This window comes from Harmonia axyridis, chromosome 5 (genome assembly GCF_914767665.1).
Source record: "Harmonia axyridis chromosome 5, icHarAxyr1.1, whole genome shotgun sequence".
In the NCBI taxonomy this organism is placed as follows: Eukaryota; Metazoa; Arthropoda; class Insecta; order Coleoptera; family Coccinellidae; genus Harmonia; species Harmonia axyridis.
In genome coordinates, this window is record NC_059505.1 from 36188751 (window position 1) to 36210936 (window position 22186).

The 22186-nt window shown below is 34.3% G+C and overlaps 1 protein-coding gene across 8 annotated transcripts in view; it reads left to right on the plus strand.

The window, feature by feature from the left end:
* Positions 1 to 22186, plus strand: part of LOC123679748 (rho GTPase-activating protein 21-B) — a 259603-nt gene that overhangs the window by 4491 nt on the left and 232926 nt on the right. For all 8 annotated transcript variants that reach the window (XM_045617212.1, XM_045617202.1, XM_045617206.1 and 5 more), the window contains exon 2: positions 1070 to 1125. In XM_045617212.1, coding sequence (XP_045473168.1) covers positions 1075 to 1125 — 51 coding nt within the window. In that variant the 5' untranslated portion in view covers positions 1070 to 1074. The remainder of the gene's footprint in view (positions 1 to 1069; positions 1126 to 22186) is intronic.

The following is a 22186-nucleotide window of genomic DNA, read 5'->3' on the forward strand; positions in this document are numbered from 1 at the left end:
AGAGGAAATTTCAAAGCGGCTATTTTCATTCATTTGAAAGATTTTTTTTGTGTCCTACCAGCTGTTCTGTGACCTCAACTGACTTTACTCTTTCATAAAATATGAAATTTGTTGACAAGTTTCCAAATAACACATTTCATCAAATTCTATGTGCATACATCTTGATATCACAAATTTCTATGTTCACTAAGTATCTACTAAGTTGGGAGTGTAGCGAAGTGCGAACATTATAACTAAGCGCTCGCTAGCACCTGACTTCGGGTCTGTGCTTTTTTGTTCTTGGAGAACGCGGTTCATTTTAATTACTTCGCACAATAGTTGTACATTTGACCGAAGGCAATTCTCGCCCGAATCCATAATGTAATAAATGTGAAAGTATCGCAGCTATCTAGGGATTGTCGTTACAGGTCACTGTAATTCGTTCACTCGATGATGGCCAGAACGTTACAGTCAATGGTGATCGGTATAGAGCCATGATTACTAACTTTTTCATTCCTGAATTGAACAACCATGATGTCCAGGAGCTGTGGCTCCAACAAGACGGCACAACATATCACACAGCTCGTGCCACAATCGATTTATTGAAAGACAAGTTTGGTGACCGCCTAATTTCACGTTTTGGACCTGTGAATTGGCCTCCAAGATCTTGTGATTCAACACCGCTAGACTACTTTCTGTGGGGCTATGTAAAGCCATTGGTTTATGCGGATAAGCCACAAACCCTTGACCATTTGGAAGACGACATTCGCCGTGTTATTGCCGATATACGGCCACAAATGTTGGAAAAAGTCATCGAAAATTGGACGTCCAGATTGGACTACATCCGAGCCAGCCGTGGCGGTCATATGCCAGAAATCATATTTAAAATGTAATGCCACAAGATTATCTCGCGGATAAATAAAATTCATGTCAATCGAATAATCCATCGTTGTTTTATTGCAATTTAGAGTTCTATAGCTCTAAAAAAAAACTCTTTATAAAATTAATTTATTTTCTCGCTTACGCATGAAATATAAAAATGTTGTGTGGTTGGTGAGTTTTATTCATGATTTTTTTCTTATTTACCCAGGACCAATGGCTGATGATGGAAGAGGCGATAATGCAACCAGGAATTATTTACATGAGGTAAGCACGATTTTTTTTTAGAAAATTAGACTATCGGGAAAAAAAATCACTATGTCGTTTTCAATATACACAAAATGAATTTTCTGATATTTCCTTATTATATGATTCATAACTACTAAAAGATCTTATGTTCAATCGGAAGAACTTTCCCTGAAATAGATTTCTGGCTATGTTTCTTGAAATATAATGAAATATTCATCTCGAATGTCATCCAACGTCAACATAACCTAGCATGAATTCAAAAGCGTTCTACAATTATTTCATGTAAGACCCTTGTAGCTTTACGAACTTCAACTTTGTAAACAGCGAACTTTTACATCACAGCGAATCGACCCTGCTCTTGTTTACATTTTATCGGTTATAATTTTTTTTCTGGATGTGATAAATCAGGAATGTCTATGCGCCGATCTATAGGTGTTTTCTGACGTTTCATATTTTTATGCTCTGTATTTGGGGGATTTCGTGAAACGATTGCGTTGTTCGGTGAAAACGAAAAAACGACCTTGATTTGTTATCAGTTTGTGGTGTTAACGTAACATCTGTTTGTGTTTGTTTAGTTTTTTACCGTTTTTCCGATTCGGTTGGATATTCGGGATTGCGCGACGTCAAGGATTCTTGAATTCAATTCATTCAGGAGATTAAAAACGAATGCTTCAAATTAGACACACAAACATTACAAATTTTTTACTATGGTTTATCATTCACCTACTCTAGAATAGCTCTAATGAAGTAGTTATATATTAAACAAGATTTGCTGAGTTTTGTACAAGAAATTCGTTATTGTGCGTTATAGTGTAATTTTATTTGCACACATCTGGTATTTTATTTTTATTCTTCATTTTCGTCTTATTTTCAGACAATAATTCAAACAGTAAAACATCGTGATAATTAAAAAAAAAATTTAACATCATCTTTTTCTTCGATCGACTTTGATGGATTCATATAAATCAATCAATCAATCAAAACCATATATTTATTTGATTGATTCTGAAAAGATAAAAAAAGTCTGTGGGTGTCATATAAGGGAAATACTTTGTTTTGGGGAATCAAGCAAGCTAAGGCACTTCTTAACATGTTCAGGTGTTAATAAATCTTCATACGAAGAAGAATTCACTCTAGCACAAAATGTGGCGATATGAATTTTGATGAAATAATATAGTTATATAGATATTACCAAATTTTATCAAAATCGGATGAGAATTCTAGAAGTTGAGGCTGTTATACGGATTTGCAGACATACAGACCGACAGAAAGACTAACACGTCACCAAAGTATATATTTATTTGATTGATTCTCAAGTAAATATGCAACTTTGAATATATATAATTGTCGCATTTATAATAAGCAGAATATTTATTATTTTCTGTATATACCTGCTGAAATCCAAGGTTTGGCAACTTTTGCTCTCCTAGTGTCATCGGTTGTTTCACGTCGTTTGGCGCGCTTGAAGTTTGTTTTCTGAATTTCTGATATATTATGGTATTTATTTCAATACATTTTGAGTTGATATGAAACGTTGATTCACTATGGTACATTAGAAGTGCGTTCTTTGTTGAGAAACTCTCGAATTGAGTGAAATGTCGTATCACTGATATGTTTTCATTTCCGCTCGCTTCATGTCAAATTTGATAGTTCATGTTGGGGACAAAAATTGCTTACTGAAAATGACATATGCTCCCTTAATCTATGTTTATTACTCTGAGGTTACCATCAACCAAAATGGCCCATGCCGCTGTTTGATCCAATCAAGTTATTTGCCATCCTGTCCTAAAATAAATCTGATAGAACATAAAATTCGTGTGTGGCTCAGCTCGTTCAATAATCTTAATCGACTGCCCAGATGATGCACGTCTTTCCTCCCAGAATATCTCTAGTTATTATTTGTTTACTATTATCTCGATAGTATTACCGATCCTCAGATAATTAAGAGGATGGAATGTTTACATATTTACGGTGTCAATAAACTTGTCGGTACGTCCGTCACTCTGTTAATAGGTTGTTTTTATCGTAGGTATAAATGTTGGTTTTCGATTTGAATCGAATTCGTGTTTGCCATGTAAAGTCCTTGAGAGGTGAAAATTGAGAGTAGATCAAATAAACTCGGGCGATATTCTATGGTTGTTTGATCTTGTTGAGTGCTCTGGATGATTCATCACATTTTATGAGGGTTCAGAGTGTAACACCTACTTCTAATTGAAGATTAAGTATCGCGTAATTTTTAAGATCATACCGTTATATTTTGAGGTAGAGCAGATTCTTCATTCATTTACACCTTATAGGTGTTACATGGTTATGAGAAGTAGAAGCGATTTTACACTATGAACGAATATTTGGTAAAAACTCCAACGAACTACCTAGATATGACTCCGACAGACTTTTTTTTTAAATCTTTTCAAAACTCAAATTTTTTTGGTCTCTCGAAATTTCTTTCAGACTATTCTGAATTACTTCGGTTTTGTGTCTGCAAATCCTTGTAACACCCACAAATATGAAATTCTTATCAGATTTTAATGAGATTATATCATATCTTACTTGAGCATGCGTAAACATCTTCATATCTTGGTCGTAAGCCTTTCCAAAGAAAAACCAGCATTTTCGGATACTTATACGATGCGTTTTGCTCAAATCCTAATGTGAAATTTCTATTCCGATATTGTTGAAAGTTGGCTTGGGCATTTGGATTGGTTGATAGGCGTACAACTTTCTTCCGCTGTTTTTTCCGCAATTCGAGCCTTTATTGTAAAAAACTGGTTATACATTTGTGCATTAATTGCGTTTGATAACGATCGCGTGTGATTGCTTCAGTCTGTTTTAACCACTCATAATACACTACGCCGAGCTAATCCCACTAAATACTGAGCATGACCTTGGAACCGTGAATATTCGGTTTGGTTGTGTAATGAACTCATTTTTTGTCGCCAGTCACAATGCGATTTCCGTTTTTGCCTTGCAAGCAGGTGTTCACAAGCAAACAAACACCGTTCAACATCTCTCGGCTTCAACTGATACGGCACCCAATTTCTTTGTTTTTGAATAATTCCTATGACTTTCAGGCGTTTTAAAATGGCTTTTTGGATCACTCTAAATGATCCTGCTAATTCTTGTTGCGTTTGACATGAGTCTTGATCAAGTAATGCCTCCAATTCTACATCTTCGAAAACCTTCTCTCTTCCACCGCCATGCTGGTCTTCGACGTCAAAATCACCGTTTTTGAAGCGTTGAAACCACTCTCGGCAGGTTCTTTCACTAATAGCGGCCTCACCATAGATATTTGAGAGAATTCGATGAGTATCATCCGCATGTTTCTTCATATTGAAGCAGAAAATTAAAACCTCCCGTAAATGACGAGAATTTGGCTCGTTAGCTGACATGTTTGATCTAGAATAACTTTATAATGCAGGCACAAATCGACTAATATTTCGATGGCTTTATGTTTACAAATACCTATGCTTATTGTATCACATCTACGATCTATTTATTTCGACTACCACTTATCGCTACAGCTATCTATGCAAAATGGCGAAAGCAAAGTTGTACATCTAATATAAATATAAATGATTTCGTAGGGATCCACTTTTTTCCGCTCTTGGCGCATGTCCATATTAGGTATAATCTGCGACATGAGAAAATGTAACAACAAGAAGGCGTTTGTGAACAAACTAGGCAGAAATGTTTAACTAAACAAAGGTAGTTATTGATCAAAATAAGGAAAAACTTGAACCTTTTTTTCTGCCAAGTTTTATTGTTATTATTATTATCATACAAAAGATAGAGCAGAGAACTTAGCCTATTGCGCTCAAATAAAAAAAAAACACAATGAAAATGAAAATAAAAACTGAATCTACAAGTCCATAAAATTGTCCAGCCTATTCTCAAAGGTGTTAATGGTGTGTGCTGATATCACTTCTTCTGGCAGAGTATTCCAAGCATGGAAAACCCTGTTTGGCAAAAAGTACTGTCTCAAACTTCCAGTGGGTACCTTCTTGGTGTTGCATTTTTTTTTGTCAAAGCTATAGATTCAATATTTTCGATCATTTCCTAGGTTTTCATTCTATCAAATAACTAGTGATGCATTTTATTAATTGCTTATAATTTGCTATGTCTTACAGACTCCAAAGGAAGCTTTGGTTTGATGTATCAGTATCAAATCATATTAACCCTGATTGACGTTCGCAACGCAAAAACCGATAATTCTAGATGGTGCGCTGGAATTATCGGCACTATCCCTTTTCTGGATAACGGTTCCGACATTCTAATTGTTACAATTGATCGAAAAGCCGCGTAAGAAACGTCAAAGCAATCCGTGAGATGTCGATTCATCATAGATATATCTAACGGTCCAACAGAGGAGATCGTTGCGTTCGTTGAATCGCAACATCCTTGCATTGTTGCCGGATTTATATTTTCCTCGAGGACGGCTTTGTCTTTCAGTGAAAGGAAAAATGAGAAAAGCTCTGCCAAAAGGTGTGTCACTTTTTTTTTTCATTGAGGAAATTCGTATGTAACACTTGAAGTCTGGCCTTTTCTGTAGAAAGATTCGTCTTTATTCAACCTCTGTCATTCTTCATTAGAGTCAAATTTCTTTGTCTGCAGCACCTTCTAACCGTTGTTGTCAATGGAGTAACTTACCATGTCATTGCTTGGTATTTATCTGAGCGCTGGGCCCGTAACCTATTGAGTGACGTGATATGATGATCCAATCCGCATTTTAAATCATCAAAATTAGACAGGTAGAACGCCTGGTATTGTGGGTCCTAAGAATTCCAATCTTAAAGTGCTGAAATACCTACAGAACCATGATGTGCATGATCAAGGCGTACCGTTTATCTCGAAGAGCTAGATTTTTTTTTTGAGCTATTAACTATTCAATCCGAAGATCCATACCAAGTTTCATTAACCTCTGATGAGAATTGTAGAACTTAAGTCTGTTACAAGGGTTTTGCAGATAGACGGACACCTAAGCAAAGTTATTCAGAATACTTTGAAATGGTATTTTCGAGCGGAAATTTCGAAAGACCAATAAAAAAAATTAATTCTGAAAAGATAAAAAAAGTCTGTCGGTGTCATATAAGGTGAATATTTTGTTTTGAAGAATCAATCAAGCTAAGGCACTAACATGTTAAGGTGTTAATGAATCTTCATACGAAGAAGTATTCACTCCAGCACAAAATGTGGCGATATGAATTTCGATTAAATAATATAGTAATATAGATATTGCCAAATTTTATCAAAATCGGATGAGAATTCTAGAAGTTGAGGCTGTTATACGGATTTGCAGACATACAGAAAGACTTATACGTGACTAAAGTTGTTTTGAATTGTCTTTAATAACTGAAAATCCTGAATTTTCTTCATTTTAAAAGTTCTCTTTCATGTCCCAATTTAATTGAAAATGGTTTCCACGAAATATGTTCTATAAATAGAAAAAAGATTAGATTTGTTGAGTTTTTAAACAGACATTTATTATTGAAGAACTCTGTTTCGTGAATTATAAATATTTCCAACGCTTCAACATTCAAATTTTTAATAACTGTTATTAAATAACAGATATTGAAAATGTAAAAGTGTTATTAAATAACTGCTATTTTAAATGTATCAGGTGTGTGAATAAGTCTTTCCCGTTTTTTTCAAATTTTTAGCCTTTATTGTGAAAAAATGGTTACAAATGAATTATTGAAAGTATTGGCCATCGCTAGCTACAACTTTTCCCCATCTTTCTGGCAACATACGAATCCCGTTGCGAAAAAATTCGACCGGTTTGGCCTCTATCCAGTCATCCACCCATTTTTTGGCTTCCTCGTAGGAATGGAAGTGCTGGTCAGCCAGGCCATGCGTCATCGATCTGAAGAGATGGTAATCAGACGGAGCAATGTCTGGACTATACGGCGGGTGGGGTAGGACTTCCCATTTGAGCGTTTCTAAGTATGTTTTCACCGGCTGTGCAACATGTGGGCGAGCATTGTCATGTTGCAAAATAACTTTGTCGTGCCTGTCGGAGTATTGTGGCCGTTTTTCTCGCAGTGCGCGGCTCAAACGCATCAATTGTCGTCGATAGACCTCGCCTGTGATCCTTTCATTCGGTTTCAGAAGCTCATAGTAAACCACACCTAGCTGGTCCCACCATATACAGAGCATGAGCTTGGCGCCATGAATATTTGGCTTGGCCGTCGATGATGATGCATGGCCGGGTAGTCCCCATGATTTTCTTCGCTTCTGATTATCGTAACGGATCCACTTTTCATCGCCAGTCACGATACGATGCAGAAAACCCTTTCTTTTATGTCGCTGAAGCAGCTGTTCGCAAGTGAAAAAACGCCGTTCGACGTCTCTCAGCTTCAGTTCGTACGGCACCCAATTTCCTTGCTTTTGGATCATTCCCATGGCTTTCAAACGCTTGGAAATGGTTGTTCGGTCAACTCCTAATGCTTCAGCAAGTTCTTCTTGCGTTTGACACGAATCTTCATCAAGCAAAGTCGCCAATTCTTGATCTTCAAAGATTTGCGGCCGCCCGGAACGCTCCTTGTCTTCCACGTCGAAATCGCCACTTTTGAAGCGTCGAAACCATCCGCGAACACTTGAATCATCGACACAACCTTCTCCATAAGCTTCCTGAAGCAACCGATGCGCCTCGGCAGCAGATTTCTTCAAATTGAACCAATAAAGTGAAACTTCCCGCAAATGACGTCGACTCGGCTCAAATTTCGACATTTTCACGATTTCAAAAATTTATGATGCGAAAAAATTTCAACTAATGTGTTAGTGTGGAATTGTTGACAGATGAATAAGCTTTGATTATGACATATGTAACCATTAAATACTCGCACAGTATTGGTGGCGCCATCTCTTACAAAAAACGGGAAAGACTTATTCACACACCTGATAAAATGATGGAAATCCATTCTGAATCGAAAATAAAATGACAGTTATTCTATTTCCACTTTTTGATTCTATGAATCACAATTGTTTCGTTACGCAGTAGCTTCTTCAGATTTAAATTTCTAATAACTGTTACTAAATAACATAATGAAAATTGTAAATATCGTTATTAAGTAACAGTTATGACAAAATATGAAGTGGAAATAAAGTAACTATTCCTGATACATACTTCTCTACATAATCTAGATGTCTACCGTCAAAACGGTAAAAGAGGCAACGCCGCATTCCCTTCTTCAAAAAAATAAAAAACAACGCAGCGATACTAACTAGAACATCGCGATAACCGGGAATTTTACGATCTAGGCCATAAAGTAGACGGAAAATGCCACCGTTTAGTACTTGTCTCGTTATTTTGGACCGGAGGACGCTTTTGAATAATGGTTTCGATTCTTCGAGGCCCGATATGCCGACGTTGCTCAGGAATCTCATAACTTCGGATATGTAAAGCGCTCCGGGTCGTAAAACTCGGGGATAAACAGTTGACGAACAGGAAACGCTATAAGTAAAGCAATACCATACATAACTGTTCGTTATTTATCGTGTCTGTTCGTGGTTCCGAGTATTCAAAAATTTGTGGCTAGTCTTTGGCAAGCTGCAAGTGTCAATCTTTCAAATAAATTATTTGATTTCGGCAAAGTTTTTAATTAGTTCCAGTTTGGGAATACCTATCCAACGTAAAGATTTAAACACCTTGTGTTCTATATTCGTAGAAAAGGATATTCTTCATCATATCAATCGCCCGTTTTTTAAAAATGTGGGGATACTGAAGACAGAGGATTCTTTAGTCTTGCAAAATTGAATTATGTATACTCTGTGTCCGTAAAGTATGGAGCAAATTCATTTTTAGCTAAACAGACCATTTTATGAAATAATCCTGAAACACGTCGATTTCTGATTTCAATTTACCGTATTTTAAAATAATAATCTAATATACTGGGTGAATTACTTTTGAGTAATGACGTCTCTTTTTTAAATGGAACACCCCCATTTTGTCTCAATTTTCAGATTACCCTAGCTGAGCTGATTCCAAAAATGTATCACATGTTGATTCCAATTGGTACGGGGTGGACAAAAATACAATAGTTTTGTGTGTGCTCATTAAGTAACGTGTAGCATTCTTTATCATTTAAATCAACAATATTATCAAAAATACTTATTGTCTAGCGGCAATTGGTTTGAATGTAACACCCTGTAGTTTGTTACATTTTTAGATTAATGAAAATGAGCTGTTTCCAAACATATTTGGTTCTTGTGGTCTAGCAGACAGAATATGAAAGAAATTATTTCTTATCAATTTAAAAACATGTAATGAATGTAACAAACTAAAGGGTTTTACATTCAAACCAATTGCCGCTAGACAATAAGTATTTTGATAATATTGTTAATTTAACTAATAAAGAATGTTATGCGTTACTTTATGAGCACACACAAAACTATTGTATTTTTGTCCACCCTGTACCAATTGGAATCAACATGTGATAAATTTTTTGAATCAGCTTAGCTAGAGTAATCGGAAAATTGAGACAAAATTGGGGTGTTCCATTTAAAAAGAATGACGGTGACGTCATTATTCGAAAGTAATTCACCCTGTATATTAGATTATTATTTTAAAATACGGTAAATTAAAATAAAAAATCGACGTGTTTCAGGATTATTTCTTGAGATGGTTTGTTTATCTAAAGATGAATTTGTTCCATACTTTACGGACATAGTGTATACATAATTCAATTCAGCAAGAATAAATAATCCTCTGTCTTCAGTATCCCCACATTTTAAAACAAAGTTTAGCTAAAAATGAATTTGTTCCATACTTTACGGACACAGTGTATGTATTCTTTTGTTGCGTTACTGATAAAATAGATCAACTCATTTCAATTCAAGTTTTAGCCACTGGTATATGAACTTATAATTTGAAGGGAAGTAAAGAGTTTGTATGAAATTAACCCTTTAACACCGGCAAAATACAAATATATGCAACAGTTCTTGAGGTTCTCCACTTTCAGCGTATCATGTCGACGAACCTACCGTGCGTTCGAAATAGTTTATCTGGACGTGTATGAGTCAGAAATAATCCTTCCGGTATTATGGAGCATTAAAAGAAGGGGTGTGGAGGTATAATCCTGAAGTTGTCGCTTTTGTGAGAGGTGTTTGTTGTGATAGGACTTTCGGTTTTCATTTCACGTCAGAGAGAGATGCGCTGCTTGCGGCTAGTTTTGAAAGATAGTATATTATGAGAAACACTACAAATTTTTGAAAATGGTAAATTATAAGAAAAGGTACAAGTTTTGAAAGATGATATATTATGAGATGCACTGCTAGTTTTGAAAGATCGTATATAATGAGATCCCTCACAGAATGTAAAATTTGGTATATTATGAGAAACGTTCCAAGTTTTGAAATATGTTATATTATGAGAAATGCTCATATTTAATGGATTCGGTCCTTACTTGGCGGAAATTCATTATAAATAAAATAAAACGAAGTAATTTCCACTATGTTATTTAATTGTTAGCAACAATTGTTTCGCCACACTGTGGCTTCATCAGGCTACATTTCTGAACTGATAAGAGTACAAAGGTTTTCGGAATCTTATATAGGAGGAATTGACACAAAAATATTCGAAAGGGTATAAATTACAAAGTTATATTGGACCATTTACAGCCTGGGATTTCCAAACTATCGGAAGAAATTCAATAAAGGGGATGAGTTTACATCCGTTTGTTCGTTCAACAGAATATTTTGGGTATTATACCTGTTTATTTCCAGGGATTCTAAGAGTGTTAGTCTTAAGCTCTTGTTTTCTAAATGAAGAATTTTAAAGTTATTATTGAAGGTATGGTCCCATTCTTTTAAGTGATTCGCGTAGGTTGAAAACGAACTATCAGATGTATAACTCTTTTGGTGTTCCTTTATCCTTTTATTGAACGATCTTCCTGTTTGTCCAATATAAACCATAGGGCAATCATTACAGGTTAACTTGTAGACACCGGATTTAGTTTCTTTATCTGTTTTGTCTTTATTGTTTTTAATGAACATCTCTAAGTTGTTACTTGTTTTGAAGGATATTGTGTAATTGAATTTTGTTTTCAAGTATTTAGCAATCTTTTCAGAAATATTATTAACATAAGTTAACGAAAAAAATTTAGTATCAATACCATAATTTACCTTAGGGTATGTTAGACTCAAAGCTTGCTTTCTTTGTTTATTCCTCAAAATTTGATCAATAACATGTGGACTGTAACAGTTATTCACAGCTATTTGTTTAATTAAATTTAATTCTTTACAAAAATTAGCATGATTCATAGGTATATTGATTAATCTATGGATCATACAATTGTATGCAGCCATTTTTTGGTTTAACGGGTGGTTAGAAGTAGCATGGATGGTAGTATCAGTATGTGTAGGTTTTCTAAAAATACTGAAACTATGATAGTTATTATTTCTGGTAATTGTTAAATCAAGAAAGTTGAGAGAATTGTTATGTTCAATTTCAGAAGTGAATTTGATACTTGGGTGAATGTTATTGATAAATTCTGTGAACAAAGAAAGTTGTCTATTTGTACCTTTGAAGCAACATATAATATCATCTACATATCTAAACCAATAAAGGAAATATTTTGTGTTATTGTTAGAGTGAATTTTGTTTTCTAAATTATTCATGAATATTTCTGCTAGGATTGGACTTAAAGGGTTACCCATAATCAAACCTTCATCAGACTTATAAATGGTTTCATTAAATTGAAAGTAATTTTGACTGAGGCATATTTCTAAGCAATTTAAAATGTCATTCATTATAATCGGATTTGTGTTATTGGTAACAAGTAATTCTTTTATTATTTTAATAGTTTCTGCTGGGGGAATGCTAGGAAATAAGTTCTGTACATCGAAAGAAACAAATTTAGATTTGTTGTTAGGCAAATAAATATGTTTTATTTTCTCAATCAGTTCTAAACTATTTCTTATCGAGTATACAGAATTAAATTTTGTTTCTTTTTGTATAATTGTTATTAGAGCTCTTGATAATTTGATGCTTGGTGCTGAAATGAAAGAAACTATAGGTCTGATGGGGTTATTATCTTTATGAAGCTTTACTAAAGAATATAATTTTGGAATCTGTGGATTCATTAAAATAAGTTTGTGTGTTTGTTGATTTTGGAAAAGACTAACGGATTGATTTATTGTTTCTTTTATTATTTTTTTTTTTTTTTTTTTTTTTTTTTTTTTTTTTTTTTAAATCAAAACAAAAAATTGAAAAACCTTATTTATAACAAACAAAAAACTTTAGCCAAAGAAACAAATCTAAGTTCGTTCTCAACTCATAAGTTCTTTCCAAAATTTATTAATTTATCAAATGTTAAATTCGATTCCAATGAAACTAAACTATTGGAAAAAGGATTTAAATATAATCTTAGAGACAATTCAAATAAATCTTTAGAGTACTTAGCAATTGATTCAGAGTTAGCTTTACAATCATACTCCAAATCAGGACACTCAAATTTAAATTCAGACAAACATAACATCAAAAACATATTGAAAACAAAAATAATACCCAGCCCTACGACAGTTGACCAAAAAATTGTCAAGTCAATTGTAACAAAAAGCAATGAAAATAATTTAGTTTTTACTCGAGCCGATAAAGGAAACAGTATTGTCGCCCTAACTAGATCAGAATATATTGAAAAAACGTTAGACTTTTTAAATCCAAAAAAATTCAAAATTATGAAAAAAGACCCAACCAATTCTTTTCAAAAAATAATAAAAGAAACAATAAATCAATCCGTTAGTCTTTTCCAAAATCAACAAACACACAAACTTATTTTAATGAATCCACAGATTCCAAAATTATATTCTTTAGTAAAGCTTCATAAAGATAATAACCCCATCAGACCTATAGTTTCTTTCATTTCAGCACCAAGCATCAAATTATCAAGAGCTCTAATAACAATTATACAAAAAGAAACAAAATTTAATTCTGTATACTCGATAAGAAATAGTTTAGAACTGATTGAGAAAATAAAACATATTTATTTGCCTAACAAATCTAAATTTGTTTCTTTCGATGTACAGAACTTATTTCCTAGCATTCCCCCAGCAGAAACTATTAAAATAATAAAAGAATTACTTGTTACCAATAACACAAATCCGATTATAATGAATGACATTTTAAATTGCTTAGAAATATGCCTCAGTCAAAATTACTTTCAATTTAATGAAACCATTTATAAGTCTGATGAAGGTTTGATTATGGGTAACCCTTTAAGTCCAATCCTAGCAGAAATATTCATGAATAATTTAGAAAACAAAATTCACTCTAACAATAACACAAAATATTTCCTTTATTGGTTTAGATATGTAGATGATATTATATGTTGCTTCAAAGGTACAAATAGACAACTTTCTTTGTTCACAGAATTTATCAATAACATTCACCCAAGTATCAAATTCACTTCTGAAATTGAACATAACAATTCTCTCAACTTTCTTGATTTAACAATTACCAGAAATAATAACTATCATAGTTTCAGTATTTTTAGAAAACCTACACATACTGATACTACCATCCATGCTACTTCTAACCACCCGTTAAACCAAAAAATGGCTGCATACAATTGTATGATCCATAGATTAATCAATATACCTATGAATCATGCTAATTTTTGTAAAGAATTAAATTTAATTAAACAAATAGCTGTGAATAACTGTTACAGTCCACATGTTATTGATCAAATTTTGAGGAATAAACAAAGAAAGCAAGCTTTGAGTCTAACATACCCTAAGGTAAATTATGGTATTGATACTAAATTTTTTTCGTTAACTTATGTTAATAATATTTCTGAAAAGATTGCTAAATACTTGAAAACAAAATTCAATTACACAATATCCTTCAAAACAAGTAACAACTTAGAGATGTTCATTAAAAACAATAAAGACAAAACAGATAAAGAAACTAAATCCGGTGTCTACAAGTTAACCTGTAATGATTGCCCTATGGTTTATATTGGACAAACAGGAAGATCGTTCAATAAAAGGATAAAGGAACACCAAAAGAGTTATACATCTGATAGTTCGTTTTCAACCTACGCGAATCACTTAAAAGAATGGGACCATACCTTCAATAATAACTTTAAAATTCTTCATTTAGAAAACAAGAGCTTAAGACTAACACTCTTAGAATCCCTGGAAATAAACAGGTATAATACCCAAAATATTCTGTTGAACGAACAAACGGATGTAAACTCATCCCCTTTATTGAATTTCTTCCGATAGTTTGGAAATCCCAGGCTGTAAATGGTCCAATATAACTTTGTAATTTATACCCTTTCGAATATTTTTGTGTCAATTCCTCCTATATAAGATTCCGAAAACCTTTGTACTCTTATCAGTTCAGAAATGTAGCCTGATGAAGCCACAGTGTGGCGAAACAATTGTTGCTAACAATTAAATAACATAGTGGAAATTACTTCGTTTTATTTTATTTGAAATGCTCATAGTTTTAAAAGATAGTATATTATGAGATACGCTCACAGGTTCAAATTAGTATATTATGAGAAAAACTACAAAATGTTGACTTTGGTATATTATGAGATACGCAGCAAGTTTTTGAAAGATGGTACATTAAAAGAAATCTTGCATGTTTTTATGGAAGGTATATTATAAGAAAAAAGTGGATATTTCATAAAGAACACTGAGAGTATTCAACTATGTTATATATTACGAGAAATCCCGTAAGTATATAAAAGTTGCCATACTATAAGGAAGGCTACAAGTTCTTAAAGATGGTATATTATGAGAAATCTCATACTTTTGACAATGTATTATTTCAACTTAGATTCGTTTTTGTTGTTTTATTAATGTACTCGTAGTTATTATAATTGCCCTTAAGTTGGGTTATTGAGTTAGAATGATAAATTGCTTGAAAGCTGGAGTAACTATGTTTACGTAGCATTATACAATTCAGAAGACGTCTACGTTAAAATGCATAATATGAGTTGGAATTGCTTTATATTGCTTCAATGATCTAGGAATCAATATCTGGCGTTATATTATATCGTTCAACACTACATATCATCTATAGATCGATTGATTTTACTTGGAACATTTATACAAACAACGTTTTAAATATTCCAGCCACCAAGTAATGGGTGTTACAATCATGTCACTTAGTATATCGCGAACGATTAACGATCAAGGATCAAAGTAAAGGCGCCGTTTGATCCGAAGCAGCTATTTACGCAGATAAATCGAATTCCGATATAAACAATCCGGGCAACAACAACGGCCTGGCGTTATATAAACAATGTGAATGTGCAAGGAAGGTCTGGCGCCTGGTCCTAGACGATTTTGCCAAGCCGGTTTCCTCCCAGCGTGTGTGCCGTCTGAATAGAGTGCCTTATAATGAGATGCCAGAAGATCGAACCGCGAGATTAAGACTGTTTATGTCCGCTTTGTACCAATAACGATAGAACGGCGTAGATAACCCGTGTCGTTACCAAATATGTAAGTGTCGAAAAAGGGAGAGTTGGAGAATTCGACGTGCAACATCTCAATCTGACGCGAGAGAAACGCAATAGGTAATTAAGTTTGATCTTTCGAACGATAGGGGGCTCTAACGGGTAATTTCGAAGGTGGAGTGCACTTGTTATTATCGATTGTTGGCAGATTTCTCATAATATCTGCCGAAATTAGTTGAGGTCTCATAATATACCTATATGACAAAATGTAGGTTTTAATGATTCTAGTAGCTTTTCTCATAATATACCAGCTTTAAAACTTGTTGCGTTTCTCATTATATACCTATGTACTCATAAGTAGACTTTTATAAAACTAGTAGAGTCAAAATTTGTAACGTTTCTCATAATATACCCTCTTTCGAAGCTATTAGCGTTTGTCATAATATACCGTTTTACCAAATATGTTGAGTTTTTTGGAAATAGTCGAATTTCTCATTATATCCTTCTTATAATCCGGTAGCATTTCTCATAAAAAGTCATATTCCAAAGCTATAGACGTTTCCCATTATATACCTTTGTACCAATATGGTGACTTTGGTAAAACCAGTGGTGTTCATCGTATTATCCTTCTTTCAAAACTTGCGGCCTCTCCCATAATATACCATCTTTCTAAACTTGTAGCCTTTCTCTTAATTCACCTATGTACTAATAGGTTGATTTTTGTGGAAAAAAGTAGCCTTCTTCACAATATATCCTCATTTCTAAATTGCTTCTCATAATATACAATATTTACAAGCTATTAGCGTTTCTCATAATATACCTTTTTACCATATGTTGAGTTTTGTGGGTCTGGTAGTGTTTATCATATTAATTATCCTTTTATTCAAAACCTTTAGTGTTTCTCATAATATAGCATATCGTTAATAGCATTTCTCATAATATACATTTGCACCAATATGTTGGTTTTTCCCTCTTTCAAAACTTACAGCATTTCTCATAATATTCTTCTTTCGAAGAGCCATTAGCTATTCTCATAATATACCTTTGCACCAACATGTTGAGATTTCCCTCTTTCAAAACTTACAGCATTTCTCATAATATTTCATCTTTCAAAGAGCCATCAGCTTTGTACCAATATGTCGACTTTTGGAAACCATTAGTGCTTCTCATAATATACCATCTTTCAACACTCGTAGCGTTTCTCATATAACAATATGTTCGATCTTTCAGAATTTCTATCGTTTTTCATAATATATCACCTTTCATCATTTATTTGTAACAATAAAGGAAATCAAATGCTTGTCATGTAGTTTTTCTATTTGTTTTTTTCGTAATTTGTGACAATTTCGAGAATGAGATATATGTTATCTAATGCTGATTAGTTGTGGTTTGCAGTTCAGCGTACAATAAAATTCGATGAGAAACTCCCAAGAAATTCTTTTCCTTCTGCGCTTTCACTCCGTTTCGATCCTCGGAACAATAAAAAAGGAACTCGTTCCGACACCTATCGCGTTAAAATTCATAGCACGCCAATGAAACGCGCTCTTTATCGGTCTTAAACTGTTGTTCCGATTCCGTGACCGGCTTATCTCTCGCTTGTATTCAGCCTTTACGGAACCCCGAAACGCGGGAAAATTCCAGGTGTCATAAAAATGCGTTTGGACTTTCATTATTATGATTTAGGAAGTATGTGCTCGAATAGATGGATTTATGTTGTGGTCGTATGTTGACTTCCTTTTCGGTGCTTGAACTCACTTTGTTCTGTGGTTTTGGTTTCATTTTTCATGGAATCGTTTCATGTATAAAAATACGAAGATTGAATATTGAAAAAAATTTATTACAGTATATTGGGTTTACCGATAAGAGGTTTCATTTTTATTTAAAAAATGAGTATATTTGAGAGAAATCAATGGATGTTTATTTCATATTGAAGAGAAAGCTACGCCATTAACGATGGAAAATGATATCAGATAAATGGCCGCCACGGCTACGGTTGCAGCACCATATTCTATTCATAAAACTTTTCATGAACAATTCGCATATGCTCATAAAAAGGTCTTATGCCATTAAAAACATACTATAGTATAAAACAGTTTATTTCAGGGCAACAACTGTCAAGTTTTGCTGCGGGTAAACTCGAAAAATTTGTCGTCTGTGCTGTCTCACAGTTTTTCCAACTAGAAACCATTTGTTATTTAGAATTGAGCGTTTGTGATCAAGGGCGCCCGCAGGAAGGGGTCAGGGGGGGCCATGGCCCCCCTGAAATTTTGATTGCCTCATTTTTCAGCACAAAACCCTCAATATTACTTTCTCAATCCAAAGGGCAAGGAAAAAAGGAAAGTAATAGATTCACAACTATTTTCCGGTTTTCAATGGAATTACATAGGTACTATACATATAATTCATAATCGGCAGCGGTATTTTTTGAATTGAAAACTTTTTTAGGCGCGTTGAGCACTTCTTGGGTGAAGAAAAATCATGGAACCGAAAGCACTCCATGCGTGTCAATTTATTTATAAATTCATCTTATACACTGTGTCCGTATATGTAAAGTATGGAACAAAATTCATTTTTAGCTAAACAGACCATTTTAAGAAATAATCCTGAACGTCGATTTTTTATTTTAATTTACCGTAATTTAAAATAATAATCTAATATGTAGGGTGAATTACTTTCGAGTGATGACGTCACCGTCATTTTTTTTTAAATGGAACACCCCCATTTTGTCTCAATTTTCCTATTACTCTAGCTGAGCTGATTCAAAAAATGTATCACATTTTGATTCCAATTGGTACCGGATGGACAAAAATACAATAGTTTTGTGGGTGCTCATAAAGTTACGCGTAACATTCTTTATTAGTTAATTTAATAATATTATCAAAAATACTTATTGTCTAGCGGCAATAAACAAAAAATGACATTTCACAAAAAATAGACGACTATGTTTTTTAAATTGATGAGAAATAATTAATTTCATATTCTGTCTGCTAGACCACAAATACCAAACATGTTTGGAAACAGTTCATTTTTATTAATCTGAAAATGTAACAAACCACAAGGTGTTACACTCGAACCAATTGCCTCTAGACAATAAGTATTTTTAATAATATTGTTAATTTAACTAACAAAGAATGTTACGCGTTACGTTATGAGCACACACAAAACTATTGTATTTTTGTCCGTCCTGTACCAATTGGAATCAACATGTGATACATTTTTGGAATCAGCTCAGCTAGAGTAATCGGAAAATTGAGACAAAATGGGGGTGTTCCATTTAAAAAAATTGACGGTGACGTCATTACTCGAAAGAAATTCACCCTCTATATTAAATTATTATTTTAAAATAGGTAAATTAAAATAAAAAATCGACGTGTCTCAGGATTATTTCTTAAAATGGTCTGATTAGCTTAAAATGAATTCGTTCCATACTTTACGGACAGAGTGTATATTGAATCAACGTATGAAATTTCGCATAGTTCTTTCTCCACCATACAATTTGAAAGATTTATCACCGTCAGTTAATAAACCAAAACGCGATCTCCAACCGAAACAATCGGTCTGACTTTCACGTAGAGAAACGGAACAATCAGCGAAGACAATACACGTACCGACAGTACGTTGTTACTAATGACGCCATTAGTGTCTGGCAACTGCATAAATGAAACACGAAATGTGAGCGATGACACGTACGATCTGATACGCTTTTCGTTTCGTATTCTACTCTCGATCCGAATGGGAAAAGAAGAAAAAACTGCCTAGGAAAAGGTACGGCCGATACACAATATGTTATAGGAATGCAAACTGCTTATTCCTGCTGGTGAACTTCTGGACTACTTACTTTCCGACCGTCCCTATTTTGTTGAACTCCATGTCACATAGCTACAATACTAACTAACACATACCTGCCGTGTCCTGGCAGTGTTAGTTCTCGAAGAGATGATCGCAATTGGCCACCGAGATCTTGTGATTTAACACCTTTAGACTTTTTTTTCTTTGGGGATATACCAATTAGGGAATCCAATACCGCAAATGATGGATCCCGTATAGGCAGGATACCTCTGAAATTCTGCAGGATCAAAATTGCGGGATTCAATATTAAAATTGCATGTTAGACAATAAAAGCTCACACGTCTTTTGAAAGTTCACGAGCTTGATTTTCAAGTCAAGTAGTTGTTTAAAATGTCAAGCTACTTGGCTTGATGAATTCTTATGCCTCGCTATCGCTAGACAACGCAAAAATGCGGTGGACTTGTAGAGGTGAAGAAGTAACCTCCTTGGAGCCTTCTCAGTTACTCGAGCTCCATACGCTCTATTGGTAATGACGTCACACACCGCCATTTTAGTTCTCCTGTCAGTGTTCGGAATCCAAACAAATAAATTGTCATTCAAATTAGTACGTTGTCGTTGAAGGAATTGGCTTATTTCCATAAATAAGAGTATTTAAGGAAGATTTTACTATTAATTGATATACAGAAGGCACGAGATTAATGCCAGTAAGTTCGAACTTGAAGTTCAACTAATAAACACGGCTTTTTACAAAATCTGGGGAATGATAAAGGATTCAAACTTACTGGTATTAACCTCGTTCCTTCTGCCTATCAATTAATACTGAAATCGTTCGTCAAATACTCTTATTTACGAAAATAAGCCAATTCCTTCAACGACACCGTACTAATTTGAATGACAGTTTATTTGTTTGGATTCCGAACACTGACAGGAGAACCAAAAATGGCGGTGTGTGACGTCACACTAATAGAGCGTATTGAACTCTGGAACTGCAGGGTGAAATGTAGACTGCGACGACTAATGGCGACAACAGCTCTGATGGGAATCAGAATAGACCTTGAAGTCGTGGTGCAATGAAACTCCCCTTAAATCTAAATCTAAAAATTGGTATGAAAACAAGAATTCGAAAAAATTTTAGAAAGCACTGTTTCGATATGCACACTGAACACAAATGCAAATCTTTTGTCTTGCGGCCACCTTACCCTCCAGATTCGACACTGCGCGATTTTTTCCTTATTTTCTGAATCGAATCCATCGGAAACCATCCCAAATCGCTATTCAAAATAGCAGAACTTACTGATCCACAACTTGTTAACTCGATAACAACGTCACAAAAAAGACCTTTAACTCGTATTCTCCAAATTAAAAAAACTGGAACGTATCTCCTTGCGTGAAACAACAGAACCCCTCGGCAATTTCACCTTCCTTTCAACAGGTGGCTGGGCTCGATTTAAATATTCGGAATTTCGCTTTTATTGTGGGTGAGCATCGGAGCGTGACTCCTGTTTTGTGAAGAGTGTTGCATTGTTAACAGACGTCATTGTCGGCCGGCCTGTTATTATGCCAGCACTCCACGGTAGTTCTTCTTCGACGAGTCCGATAATGGCACGATTTGTTGCGAAAAACGCTCACAATGCAGGTTTCGAGTGGCACTACAATAGGTTTGAAGGGTTCTTCGATTCGGATGATGAACGGAATATAGATGGCGCGACGATAGCGTCTGGGACTTTTGACAGTTGAGGAGAAACAGGTGTATCATAAAATTGTACTTATATACGCTATATTAGTGTGACGTCACACACCGCCATTTTTGGTTCTCCTGTCAGTGTTAGGAATCCAAACAAATAAATTGTCATTCAAATTAGTACGTTGTCGTCGAAGGAATTGGCTTATTTTCATGAATAAGAGTATTTGAGGAACGATTTCAGTATTAATTGATAGACAGAAGGAACGAGGTTAATATCAGTAAGTTTGAATCCTGTATCATTCCCCAGATTTTGTAAAAAGCCGTGTTTATTAGTTGAACTTCAAGTCCGAACTTACTGGCATTAATCTCGTTCCTTCTGTCTATCAATTAATGGTAGAATCGTTCCTTAAATAATCTTATTGATCAAAATAAGCCAATTTCTTCAACGACACTGACAAGAGAACTAAAATGGCGGTGTGTGACGTCATCACTAATAGAGCGTATTGTACCTATATTTGTGAATGTTATGGTTGGTTAATGCATCATTCCTAAGAACTAAGGACTAAGAACTACGAACTGAGAACTAAACCTAAGAATTCAGTGGCGTTTATGCACTCTCTTGTTAGTTCTCAGTTAAGGCATGCGCACGTGCTCGAACTACTTTCTATTTGTTCTATACTTTGATGTTTGACATTGATATTGATTGTGAAAAAATTAAATTCAATTTTTTTCAAATACACCTGATACTTTTCATCAAGTTCTTAGGAATGGTGCATAAACCCACCATTAGTAAAAGCTTAAAGTTAAGAGGAAATACCACCATGTGGTATCCTTTTCATCTGTCAATATTTTCTCAGAGGAAAAGACAGAAAAATAATGTGCGGTGTTAACAGAACGATTGAATGATCAGTAAAGGTTAGGAAAAATAGTAAGAATATGAAACTGAATTGGTAACTTGAAAACTACCATGAAATTTATAAATTGGACAAGTGGTTCATGGTTTCTTCTATACACCATTTTTCAGTGACTATGATGTATTATTTTTTCTCTGTCAACTTCAATAAAGACATATTATTATTATTTGAATGCGATTTGAAGAGCATACTATTGCAACGACCATGATCAGTCCTAATTCGATTTAAAATACACCAAATTTTTGCTAGGAAGATTGAAACCTGGAACTTTCTCTGAAGGATCAACG